Below are 12,266 nucleotides of genomic sequence, written 5' to 3' on the forward strand. Positions count from 1 at the left end.
GACCATAGTGTGGGCTGGGAGCATCAGACGCTGGAAACATTACCTTGGTTCAGTTTCCAAGTATGTGTTCTCTCTCCCAGACTCCTTGGCTGTTGCTTCCTGCCTGTTGCTTCGTGTAGTGGCTGCATCATTTCAACTCCACGGCCTTTGGGGATAACTTATTTAGAATAACTTGAGCAAAGCAGTTTTATCTTGCACTTTCTTAGAGGTGGGAAGGAGGCAATATCTATCATAACATACCTGCCTGCTGAAAAACCAGCTGACAAGCTGCTCCCAGTGGGACATATGGTAAACTTCCACTCTTAGAAATAGATGAAGTAGCAGCATTTGATTCCCTAATGAGGCTTTGTTTTTAATCTGGAAATAGAGGACAAGGCTCATCCCGCTGGCAGATACAGCATCTGCTGCACATGGAGTCAACGCTGTCCAAAACCACTTGGCCTTCGTGAGCTGTTGGAGAAATGATTGTAACTTGGCAGCCCCCTATGTTAGGGATCAGATGAGCTCTCCATACGTCGCTGTTTCAGACAAGAGCTGAGCCATGAAATTGGGCCAATGTACAACAGTGGGTGAAGTTTGCTTCACCTGTAAATGGCCAGTTTGAATTTAGCGAATGGCAGTAGTGATGTCATTGGTGGGGTGTGCGTGTGTGATCCTAGTTCCTGCTAAACTGGTGTCCCTATCAGCAAAACTCTGTTGCAATTAGCACTTAGTTGTTACCTCTAACATGGGGGGAGGGGGAATTAACATTTCAGAGGTGGTAACCCCAGTGGGGGTGGGAGGAATGGAGTGGGCCCGCGTGGGGCAGAGCGGAGGATCCCAATGCGCAGATGAGGAGGGAGTTGGCTGGTTGCTGTGGGAAAGCAGCTGAGTACAACTGGCCGGGGGGGGAGGGGGGGCTGCCTCCCGCCCTTCTCAAGATGGCGACCACGCAGGGATGAGAAAGATGGACCTTCCCAAGATGGCGTACCCCCGGGGGCCGCGAGACCACGTGACTGTATAAGACGGTGGGCCCCGGAGAAAACCGGCGTGCCCTTCCCAAGATGGCTTCCCCCTCGCGATTCACATGATTGGAGGGAAACTTCCGCCCCACTTCCCGGCGTGCAGCGCGGTCCCGGCCCCGCCGGCTTCCCGTTCTCTCCGCGCCAGGCCCAACAGCAGTCGCGGCGCAATCAGTCGGTCACGCATCGGCGGCCGCACAGCGGGCAAGATGGCGGACGTGCTGGATCTTCATGAGGCGGGCGGCGAGGACTTCGCCATGGACGAGGATGGGGACGGTAATGGGGGCGCGGGTATAAGCGGGCGAGCCGCCCGCCCGGCCCCCAACGGGGCTTTGTCGGTTTCGACCCAGCGGCTGGTCGGCCGTCTCCCCGTGTCCTGTCTCCCGCCCCGAGGTTTGACGGCCTCCCCCGTGCCCATCCCGGTCTGATGCCATGAGACCATCCCGCCCCCGCCCCGACGGGTGACCGGCGCTCCCGTTGGCCGTCCACCCAGTTCTGAGCCATGAGACCCGTCCCCGACAGGTTTCTGACCCGGGCTCCCGTGCCCAAGCCAGCAACTGGTTCTGAGCCATGATGCCATCCTCGCCCCGACCCGACAGGTTCTACTGACATCCCCGTGGCGTCTCACCCAGTGCTGATCCTGACATTGTCCCACCGCGACAGGTCGACCGGCCCCTCCCCCTGTGGCCGTCTATCCAGTTCTGAGCCATGAGACCCGTCCGAGGTTACGGGTCCCCGCCTGCAGCACCAGTTTGATCCTGAAGTCTGTCCCACCCTGGAAGGTTCTGAATCGGCTCCGTGACAGCTCCGGTTGAGTCCGCACCGTCCGGCCCGAAGGTTTGACGTCGCCGTGCCCACAACGGTTGACGCTAATTGTACCGTGACAGGTATACCCGGCCTCCCCCGGTGGCCGTCTCACCCAGTTCTGACCCAAGTTCCTCCCTGCTTTGAGGTTGTTCTGAAACCTGCACCATCTGGGTCGAGCCTGGTTCTGATCCGATAACATTGCAAACCCCCACCTCCCCACCCCAAATGACCTGTTTCAGATGGTCAGACCTCCTTCCAGTTGAAGTTAACACATTGAACTTCTCTGCAGAAAGCATCCACAAACTGAAGGAGAAAGCAAAGAAGAGGAAAGGCCGAGGATTTGGTTCAGGTGAGGATCTTGTTGTGAACAGATGAGTTACTCTGTGAATCATGGGGAGCCTCTTGTGCCGTGTAGCTAACTGGAATGGTCTGGCTACTCACTGGAGTCGTCTGGCTGCTTCTAAACAGAAACTGCCCAATGGCTTAAGCCCCAGAAGTGTGTTTTAGGATGAGAATCAGGACTCCTGGATTCCATCTGGGACTCTGTCACTGACTTGCTCTGTCCTTTGGCAAGTCACTTCACTTCCCCAGTCTGTAAAATAGACCCCTCTGGCTTCTATACAAGGGTGACACCACTTGATCTGGGTCACCAGAAGTCTGATTCTTATCAGTGTTTTAACTACTAGGCTTGTGTCACTCTACAGAATTTTATGTGCTGTAAAGCTTAAATGGAGGAACATATGTGTGTGCTTAGAACAGCTAGACAACGTAGTTAAATATATTTAGACTGTAAACCCTTCAGGGCAGGAATTGTGTGCAATGCTTAGCACAATGGGGCTGCATTCTTGGCTGGTCCCTAAGCACTAGCATAATAAATGTTTCTAGTCATCTAAAAAGATCTTTGTCTCCCCCCATTGTGTGGCCAGAGGAAGGTTCAAGGGCCAGAGTACGTGAGGACTATGACAGCGTGGAACAAGATGGGGATGAACCTGGGCCTCAGAGATGTGAGTATCCGCTGGAGATGTTTGGATTAGCATTTGTGGTTACCCAGCCTTGGCTGCGTGAGGGTGCTTGCACAGGACATCATGCTGTGGGATTGCTTTAAAGATGGGGAGAAACTAGTCTATTCCGAGAGACAGTGAGGTGTAGTGGATAGCGCACTGGACTGGGACTCAGGAGACCTAGAGTCTATTTCCCAGCTCTACCACTGGTCTGTGGGATGACCTTGGGCAAGTCACTTCAACTCTTCGCACTTAGGTTTCCTCATCTGTAAAAAAAAATCTTTGCAATCAACTGATGAAAAGCACCATATACAAGCTAAGGATTATCGTTACAATGGCATGTATATTGTGCCCAGACCATCCGCACTGTGTGGATAAACAGAGTGATTGTCTCCAGGGCTGTCAAGCTGCCTTTTTACCGGGCTAGATTCAGTCCTCCATCCGTTCGGCATCTGTTTTCACTTAGCCCCTTGCTGCCAGTGGGTTCCAAGCTAAGCAGGGGGTCTGGCTAGCGTGTTGGGAGAATCCCTTTCCATCCTGCTTGTGTAGATGCAAGTGTTGTGTGCGCGCAGTGGGGTTTGCATACCAAGCTGAGGTGTGCGCCCTGTCTTCTGTTTAATGAGTGTTGCTTTTCCCTGCATGCTATGGCTACAGCGGTGGAGGGTTGGATTCTCTTTGTCACTGGAGTTCATGAGGAGGCCACCGAAGAGGATATTCACGACAAGTTTGCAGAGTACGGCGAGATAAAGAACATCCATTTGAATCTAGACAGAAGAACAGGCTACCTGAAGGTAGGACGGGATGGATGGTCTAGTGGTTAGGATGTTCCCCTTTTGCTCAATTTCCTCCTCTGCCACATACTTGGTGTGTGACCTCGGGCAGGTCACTTAGGCCCAGATCCACGAAAGTATGTAGGCACCTAACTCCCATTGGTTTCAGTAGGTGCAAGGCACCTGAACACTTTTGAGGATGTGAGCCTTAGTGTCTTTGTGCTTCATCTGTATAATGGAGGTAGCAACACTGCCCTACCTCGGGGGAGGGGAGGGGGGCGAGGGTAAATACCTTACAGATTGTATGAGGCTCAGATACTCTGATAATGGGGACCAGGTAAGCTAGGGAGCCATGCAGATGAAATTACCCCCATGCAATTGAGAGAGGAAAAGAAACAGAGCTGGGAGCCAGGAGCTCTGGGGTTGTGTTCCAAGCTTTGATGGGGGCAGAGTAATCTATTGGTTAGAGCAGGAGGGAACTGCTTGGACTCTGAATTGCTGTGTGACCTGGGGTAGGTTCCTTCAGCTCTCAGGGCCTCTGTCTCTGAGTTGAGGAGAATACCCCAAACAAAGGCCTGTGGAAGCCCTACAGAAAGGGGGACGACATATCAGTGTAATAGTTAATGCCCCCTTCTCTATTAAATCCCTTTCTGGTTAAAGCTAACAGTTCAAGGCACTAATTTGGGAAAGCTGTGTGTGTGTGGTATGTGTTTAATTGAAAATCTCCATTTACAGTAGGGCCCACTTTATTTACTCCACTTACAGCCAAGTCAGTATTTCTCCTGCCACTGTTGACAGCATTCCTGATGCCAACAATGGAGCTGAGTGTACTGGAGGCTCTCGATCGGTTTCTGTGATCTGCTCTCAAGGCTGGCCCAGCTTCTGGCTTGTTCGCTAAGCTCCCCACTGGGCCACTCGCTGACTGAGACTTGTCTCCTTGCACCCCACAGGGGTACACTCTAGTAGAATATGAAACATACAAAGAAGCTCAGGCGGCGATGGAAGGTCTTAACGGACAGGACCTGATGGGGCAGCCAATCAGCGTGGACTGGTGCTTTGTCAGGGGGCCCCCGAAAGGAAAGAGAAGGTAAGATACTGCCAGGGTTGAGGGCTGCATCTCAGCTGACGCCGGCTTGGTCCTCAGCTTGGGAGTCTCATCAGAGGTACCGAAGATTAAGTGAGTCATGGAGTCTGAGCTGGCCTCAGGCTCCCTCACAAAGGGTGACCCTCCACGGCAGTGTGGAGAACACTTGCCTAGGGCTTTCTAGTGCTGGTAGAACGTGATGGATTGAGAGCCCTGAAGCCACTAAATAACAAACAGGATTTTAAGTTAGACCAACTGGAAATTCTTTCCCCCAGAGTGATTCTCTCCCTCTTTTACCTGGAGCTGCTGCATGACACTCTTGAGTTCCTGCATTCAGTCCATGTGCATGCTCAGGGGCTTTCACCGTAGCCTCTGTGCTTTTCATCCAGAGAGGATGGTATTTGTGCCACAGACAAAGGAACTGCCTGAAGCAGGGCAGGAAATGTCAGAGAGTCTGTGCCGCCTACTTCCAGCTCTCTGGGAAACACCCTGTAGTAAAACAATGCTTTAGAGCTCCTCCGTGGTTTAGGATCCTGATGTTTCTGCTGAGGGGTGAAACTGAAGGCCTGATCTCTTGAAAAATTCAACAGGAATGTTAACCCTGGGCTAAATTTCCAGTGGATCATGAATAATTCTCGCCAATCGGGAATTCTGTTGGATTGTGTTCTTCAGTTCTTTAATGGTCTGAGCAGGAGGTTGCCAGTCAAGAGATTTTACTAGTCTGGACCCAGCCATTGACACATGTGACTTTGGGCAAGTCATTTATGGGCTCTGTGCCTCGGTTTCTGTAAAACTGGAACCCTACTTACCTTCCTTTAGTGAAGTGCAATGAGATCTGTGCATGAGCTTTAAGAGAATTTTTCCTGTTGCTCTGCATTATTAAACACCTGCTGGCTTCCACTCCAGAACTGGCTGCATTTCTTTGGCAAGGAACATGGTCCTTGTGCATAGAAGTCATCGATGGCTTTCAAATCTTTCGAGATGTTAGCTCAGGCTAGCATATATATAACTCTGTCCCTGTCTGTCTATCTTCCAGGGGCGGGCGTAGGCGGAGCAGGAGTCCGGACAGGAGACGACGCTGATCTCACATTTCTCCATTTCCTTTTGATGGTTCCTAGGTGTAAATTCTCCCTGCGTAGCTCTGGAAGCAGGAAGTATCTTGTAAGCTGTCTGTGCAGACTCCTGCCTTGATCCCTTTCTGGGTTTTTAATTGTGCTGCATTTTTACCTATGAGTTCTTGGTCGTATTTTTGACAGCATCTGTAAGGTTCTTGATTTGTGTTAAAACTCCTAATCTCCTTTTGACCTCAGACACTTCAAATGAGAGAACTCATCCAGTGATGCTGAAGGGGACTCTCATTTTGAAGGAGAAATGTTACCCATAAATACTGAATAAAAGTCTGCTTTTTTTAAAAAAAAAATCCCTCTTCTGTTGACATCTGCCCGTATCTGTAAGGGAGACATGTGTTCCAGTTGGTGGGACATCAGATGCCTGGGTTTCATTGTCAAGCAGAGTTTAGTCTTTGTCCAGCCTATGAGTAGAACATATGGTTTTAGATTTGAATGGATAAGCACCCCCAGCACAATCAGAATTGGTGTTTATCTGGTAAACACCGGAAATGGTTTTCAGTATTGTCTGCACCCCTTGTCCAGTGCACTTTGTACCTGTTCTACCTAAACGTCCCTGCTCCCTGGCTTGCATCAAGGGCTCGTCTAATGGAGCAGTAGTGTGGACGACAGGGAGTGTGATTTCTAAGGCACGTTAACGTGTTACAAACTAATTGGTGTGTAGAGCCTGCTGGGGAGACACAGTACTTTGTGTACTCACAGAGAGGAAACCCTGAAAAACCAGGTAGAGCTCAAAAATCACTAAAAATAACCCTCCAGAAATGAAATGAAATGAATAAACCCCAAATAAGAAAAGGCCAACCTACAGGGCATGGAAATTTATAGGTTCTATCTAAGGTCCTCATCTGACATCTGTCACTATAATATCTAAAAACCTTCATTGTATCTCTTTGCACAACCCTCCTGGGAGGCAGGCTGGGACTTTTAGCCCTGCTGTACACAGAAACTAAGTGAGCTGCACGAGCCCACACAGGAAGTTGGTGGCAGAACAGGGATATGAGCCCATGTGTCTTGGATCCTTGGAGCCGTAACCACTAGACTATCCTGCCTGTCAGTTGCTGGGTTACTCTGCCTGGGGCAAACAGTTTCTTTTCTACCACGAGAGCCCATCAGTTTCCCGCTGCATTAGACTTTAAAGATGGGAAAAGACTGAGGCGGCACCGCCAGGGTACATCTACACTATGGTGAACAATGCGGGTCAGCTGACTATAAAATTGCAGTGTCGACATCCATCTCTGTTACTGAGGGTGGCTAGAACCCAGGAGTCCTGTCATCCTCCTCTGACCACTAATTCACACACTGGCTGATGGGAGTTATTGAGTAAGGGGAACCACTTGGAAATGTATCAGGATCCAGCTCCCCCTTCCCCGTTTCTGGTGGGGGAGCAGAGGCTTTCTGCACTCAGGAACCAACTGGTGTATTCGGTGGGGGACAGTATCATGGAAGTGCAAACTTGGGTATCTCCTCTCAAAAGCAGGAACCCAGGTTCCTTCATGTGTGTTTGAGTGGGGACGTGGATCTGGAAAATAACAATGCTCCCTAGCTCTTGTCTTCAGTAGATCTCAAAGCACTTTCCAAAGGCTTCTCCCTATTTCCCAGATGGAGAAACTAAGGCATAAAGAGGGCAAAGTGACTTGCTCAAGGTCACCCAGCAGCTGAGCTGGGAATAAACCCTGGGTCTCCTGAGTCAAGGATGTGTCCACTAGGCCACACTGCTAGCAGACTTTAGTGGCGACCTTTCCAAGGAGCAGAAGCCCACAGCAGTCCGCTCTCTTTGTCCACCTCCACCCATGCCAGCTGGGGAGCGTGCAACCTGGCACAGCTCTGGGTAGCGAGAGACAGATGGGCACAAAGGGAGAAGATCAAGGAGAGGCCACTGGCTGAGAAAATAATCTGGATTTATTGGTGGGTGCTTGAGTGAAGGAACAATTGCCCAGTAGCTCCCACATTATGGGGGTCCCACTGGGCTCTCTTCCTTGCTGGGAAGCAGAGGTGAGTCTGGGCGTGGCAAAGGTCCACTCATATGAAACTCTCCACTATCTTCTTCCTGCACAGTTCGCACCTCCCAGCAGGCAAGGCCACATTAACCGTCACCTCCAGTTCATACTTGCCCGAGCCCCCCTGGTCCTCCCCGGCACTCCTGATGGGCGCGGCCGTGGTGGAGGTCCGGAAGGAGCCAATCAGCGTGGAGGCCTGCTCCTTCCTGCGATGGGTGCAGCGGCAGACGCGCCCGATCTCCCTGCGGAAGTGCATGGTGAAGAGGCCATAGATGAGGGGGTCCAGGCAGGCGTTAAAGAGGCCGAAGAGGAAGAGGATGTGGCTGAGGGATGGAGGCACCTTCTTCCGGCTCAGCATCTCCGGGGAGAACCAGTACCAGAGGCCCAGCAGGTAGTAGGGAGTCCAGCACAGAACGAAGGTCAGCACGATGACAATGGACATCTTCAGAGTGCGCATCCTGGCTCGGGGGATGTTGTTGTAGGAGCGGCGGAGGTGGACCTCCTTGGAGGAGACTGCAGGGCAGAGGGAGGAGAAGAATGAGAGAGAGAATAAGAAGGGAGGGAACAGAGGATGAGAGGGGAGACACAGAGGGAGGGAAATTCTGTGGGATGAAGCAGAGCGCTTGGAAGAGAGCAAGGAAAGGGAGAGCAGGAGAATGAGAACAAGAAAGAAACTGAGCAGAGGGAAGAGGGGAAATACAATGATAAGGACAGAATGGGAAAGACAGAGGACAAAAAGAGTGAGAGTCCCCATGTTCCAAGCCAGTGTGTATGTGAGTGCTGGCACAGGTCCCTGCAGCCTCCCAGAGCTGGAGAAATGCCCAGGGTGGAGGGCAGCTGGGGACTGGTTCCTGGCTGCCTGGGTTAATGGGCCGTGGCAGGCCAGCCGTGGCAGCGGGTAGTGCCCAGGGGGAAGCAGGGTGTTCTGCACGGGGCACCGAACCAGGGCCTGCCACAGCCGGAGTGCGGGGGGGCATGAAGGGGACGGTTCCCTGCAGCTAAGTACTGGGTCTGGGATTGATTTTCCCTTGGGGAGAGGCAGAGGAGGAAGATGGATGGAAAGATGTGTGGGGATGGATGGATAGGGAGAGGTGCACACTCATTGGTGTACGTTGTGCATATGTGCATGTTCTCATACACATGCGCGCTCCCACATACACGTGCTCGCACACACACACAGAGACCAGTCCCACCATGCAGACCCCCGCTCCAGTGAACATGCACGCCCATGCATGTTGGGAGTCTGCGGGCAAGGGCCAGGGGACATGAGAGGCAGGCCGGGCTCACCGCAGACTCTCTTCATCTTACCGGAGATATCGATGAGGATTCGGGAGTAGCACAGCACCATGATGAGCAGCGGCAGCAGGAAGAGGCAGGAGAAGGTGAACATATTGTAGAGGGTCTCCTGCCAGTGGGCTTGGAAGCTGCCCACTGTGGCGCACTGGATGAAGTAGATGGGCTGGGAGCGGCTCACTGCATGGAAGACAAACATCTGAAAGAGAGACACCCCTCCCGGCCCGGAGAAACAGTTAGATCTCGGCACCCCCACAGGAGCTACATCCTGGACACAGCACTGGCCACCCAGCCTCGTATTCCTGCCCATTGCACCGGCGCTCCAGCATCCCTGCCTCTGGCCCATACTGGATCCATCTAGCTAGGCCACCTCCAGTCCATACTGTATCTGACAACTGGTCCATCTAGCTCATCCTCTGCCCATCCCAGATCCATTGCCGGCAGGCTGGTGTCCTGACTGTACATCATCAAACCATTGGCCTGTCTCATCTTATATCCCTATAGCTCAGGGGTTCTCAAACTGGGGGTTGGGACCCTACAGGGAGTCACGAGATTATTACATGGAGGGTCATGAGCTGTCAACCTCCACCTCAAACCCTGCTTTGCCTCCAGCATTTGTAATGGTGTTAAAGATATAAAAAAGTGTTTTTAATTTGGGGGGGGGGGTCACACTCGGAGGCTTGCTGTGTGAAAGGGGTCACCTGTTTAAAAAAAAAAAAGTTTGAGAGCCACTTTAGCTGATCCATCTAGTTGGGTAGCCCCGCATCCCGCCCATACTACATCAGGTCATTGGCCCATCCACACCAGAGTGCATCAGAGGCCTGTTCTACCTAAACCAGACCCTGGCAGTACCACAAATGGCATGGCAAAAGGAGACTGCACCATGGGAAGCCTGCCCCGGGGTCTATTCCACGGTCCTTTCCTACCTGCGCCATTGCCATGGCGACCTACCTGAGGTAGTGCCAGCAACACGCTCAGGGCCCAGGCCACACACAGCATGGCCTTGTTCTTCTTCTTGGCGTCGCCCACACTCAGTGGGTGTAAGATGGCCGCCTGGCGGTCCAGGCTGATCACCACGGTGATGAAGGCTGAGGCATACATGGCCACCAGCTTGAGGAACATGAGGGCCCGGCAGGCCAGGTCGCCTGCATACCACTGCACTGTGATGTTCCAGGCTGCGTCCAAGGGCATCACCACAAAGGTCACCAGCAGGTCGGCTGCGGCCAGGTTGACAATGAGGATGCGGATGTGCGGCCTCTTGCGGTACTTCTGGGTGACGGTCCACAGCACAGCGATGTTGAAGCAGGCGGAGGAGAGGAAGAGGACGAAGGTGATGGCCACCCGGACCTTGGCGGCGGTGGAGAAAGTGGGTAACAGGAAGACCTCCTCATTGGGCAGGCTGGTGTTGGCTCTACCACTAGGCGAGACCTCCACCCCCTCCCAGGGCTGCCCACGGCTCTGGTTGCCCATGGCGGGCGACCCCGGGTCGAGCAGTTCACTGACCTTCTTGCGGAAAGTGGCGTTCATATCGGAGGCTTGGGCATTCCCACCCAGAATCTGCACTGCAGCCTTACAGAGATGTGAGCAGCCAGGACCCAGGGGGCCGAATCCGGCTCGTTCCCGGGAAGCCAAGCTCCTCCTACAATGTGGCAGGGCTCGGAGACCCTGAGCATGATTTGCTGCTTGGATGGAGACTCTGCTAAACTGGACCTGCCCGGCTTCTGCTCTGGATTGAACAAGAACCACCACCTTCTGGCTCAGGGAACTTTATTCCTTCTTCACAGAGCAGCAGTTAACTCTTTCGTGGCCTGTGCTGGTGAGACTGAATAGGGATGGCTCCTTTGGCGACAAATATCTCCCAGTTACAGAAAGAGTTCGGGTCAACTCTGGCATCCAAATCTCCACTGGGAGGAGCCGGCAGGAAACGTCGTTCCCCTCTGCTTTCCCAGTGGTTCCACTAGCCCCAGAGGTGGGCCAGATTCACAGGAGTGAACAGGCACCTGGGAATCTCTGATCAGTCAGTCAGGATTGGTTCTGAGGAGGTAACGATTCTAGCTTGCATCTCATTGGCCAGCTCAATTTGGCGGCTTGCACCTCCCCAGCTGGGAGAAGTGCTCCTGTAGTTGAATTCTGCTCTTAAAGACAATCCGTTGCTGGTGTGGGTGGAAGTTTAATACAGAGCCTCCAGGCTTTCTGTGCCGTGGCTCCAAACGCAGGTGCTCTCCTTCTGGAGGGCAAATTAGGCCTTAGCCCTGGCTGTTACTTGGTAAGATTCCCCCCCGAGGGCTTTTCACTCCCTGACAGCCAGCAGCATCTGAGGATACAGCCTCTCTTGCATGGTGTCAGTGGATGTACGTGGGTGAATTCCAGCCCACTGTGGCGCTTGCAGAGCAATGCGTACAGACATCTGTACAGTGCGAGCTGTGCTTTACAGGGTGTGCATCAATCTCTCACTCCCCCCCCCGGGATGCGACAAAGCAGCCGGTGGCCTGAAGATCTGGCCTCTGTTTCCAGGGATCTGTGAATGGACCAAAAGAGATGTGTGTTAGATAGCTGCTATTTTTCTACCTGCCACAAAGGGGCAAAAGGCAGGTCCAGTCTCCAAAGCCCGTTTGATTGGGCCCTCTGCAGAGGGTGCCAACCCTGGGGAGCAGTTCATGACTCAGAAGGGTCAACGCTGCCCTTGGCTGATGATCAGAGCTTGAGTGCCCCATGGTAGAGCACAGGACCAGCCCTCTGGGACTGACGGTAGCAGGGGCCGCTGGTGGTTTTGGTGAGGTGGGAACTGGCATGCGATCAGCATCTCCAGGGCTGAGCAGTCCTGGGCTAGGAACTGGAGTGCCAGAGAGAACCACCGGGCCGGGCTGAGGCCAGACCCTGCTCCGGTTTGTGTCCATCACAGCCTCCACTTGTTTCTTCCTTTGGGCACAGGTCTGAGACCCACCAAACTCCTCACACTCGGGCCGCCAGATGGGGTCATCCTCCAGCTACTGCTAACCTGGATGGGAATGGGTGCTCTAAAGACAAAGGCTCCAGATCCTAAAGTGGCTTTCAGAGCATGGGCCTGTTCCCTGAGGACTGCTCTTCCGATGGCTAAGTCGTCACTGACCACCCTTGCCACGTCCAGATCCCGGTGATCTATAGGTGAAATCAATCCAGCGTCCATTGGAGCCAAGGGACTGGCTG

General features: G+C 53.1%; 2 protein-coding genes across 2 annotated transcripts; one reads left to right on the top strand and one right to left on the bottom strand.

Annotated features, from left to right (window-relative positions):
• The first annotated feature begins 1,066 nt into the window (after positions 1 to 1,066).
• RBM8A (RNA binding motif protein 8A) lies at positions 1,067 to 5,838 on the top strand. The gene is made up of 6 exons (XM_032792184.2): positions 1,067 to 1,277; positions 2,098 to 2,157; positions 2,735 to 2,812; positions 3,464 to 3,600; positions 4,530 to 4,666; positions 5,700 to 5,838. The coding sequence occupies exons 1-6, from the start codon at positions 1,067 to 1,069 to the stop codon at positions 5,743 to 5,745; spliced, it is 669 nt and encodes a 222-aa protein (XP_032648075.2). The 3' UTR covers positions 5,746 to 5,838.
• A 1,892-nt stretch (positions 5,839 to 7,730) lies between these two features.
• LOC116831855 (gonadotropin-releasing hormone II receptor-like) lies at positions 7,731 to 10,633 on the bottom strand. The gene is made up of 3 exons (XM_032792183.2): positions 10,032 to 10,633; positions 9,075 to 9,279; positions 7,731 to 8,300 (listed from the first exon to the last, which is right to left on the bottom strand). Exons 1-3 carry the CDS (start codon positions 10,605 to 10,607, stop codon positions 7,810 to 7,812), a joined length of 1,272 nt encoding a protein of 423 aa, XP_032648074.1. The 5' UTR covers positions 10,608 to 10,633; the 3' UTR covers positions 7,731 to 7,809.
• Positions 10,634 to 12,266: the final 1,633 nt, after the last annotated feature.

The sequence above is a fragment of the Chelonoidis abingdonii genome, chromosome 11 (assembly GCF_003597395.2).
Source record: "Chelonoidis abingdonii isolate Lonesome George chromosome 11, CheloAbing_2.0, whole genome shotgun sequence".
NCBI classification, from domain to species: Eukaryota; Metazoa; Chordata; order Testudines; family Testudinidae; genus Chelonoidis; species Chelonoidis abingdonii.

Coding starts and splice junctions, on each gene's coding strand:
- RBM8A (XM_032792184.2), top strand. CDS start 1,067: ATGATTGGAGGGAAACTTCCGCCCCACTTCCCGGCGTGCAGCGCGGTC. Junction 3,601..4,529: donor GAAGAACAGGCTACCTGAAG/GTAGGACGGGAT, acceptor TGCACCCCACAG/GGGTACACTCTAGTAGAATA. Junction 4,667..5,699: donor CCCCCGAAAGGAAAGAGAAG/GTAAGATACTGC, acceptor TCTATCTTCCAG/GGGCGGGCGTAGGCGGAGCA.
- LOC116831855 (XM_032792183.2), bottom strand. CDS start 10,607: ATGAACGCCACTTTCCGCAAGAAGGTCAGTGAACTGCTCGACCCGGGG. Junction 9,280..10,031: donor TGTTGCTGGCACTACCTCAG/GTAGGTCGCCAT, acceptor TCTCTCTTTCAG/ATGTTTGTCTTCCATGCAGT. Junction 8,301..9,074: donor TAAGATGAAGAGAGTCTGCG/GTGAGCCCGGCC, acceptor TCTGCCCTGCAG/TCTCCTCCAAGGAGGTCCAC.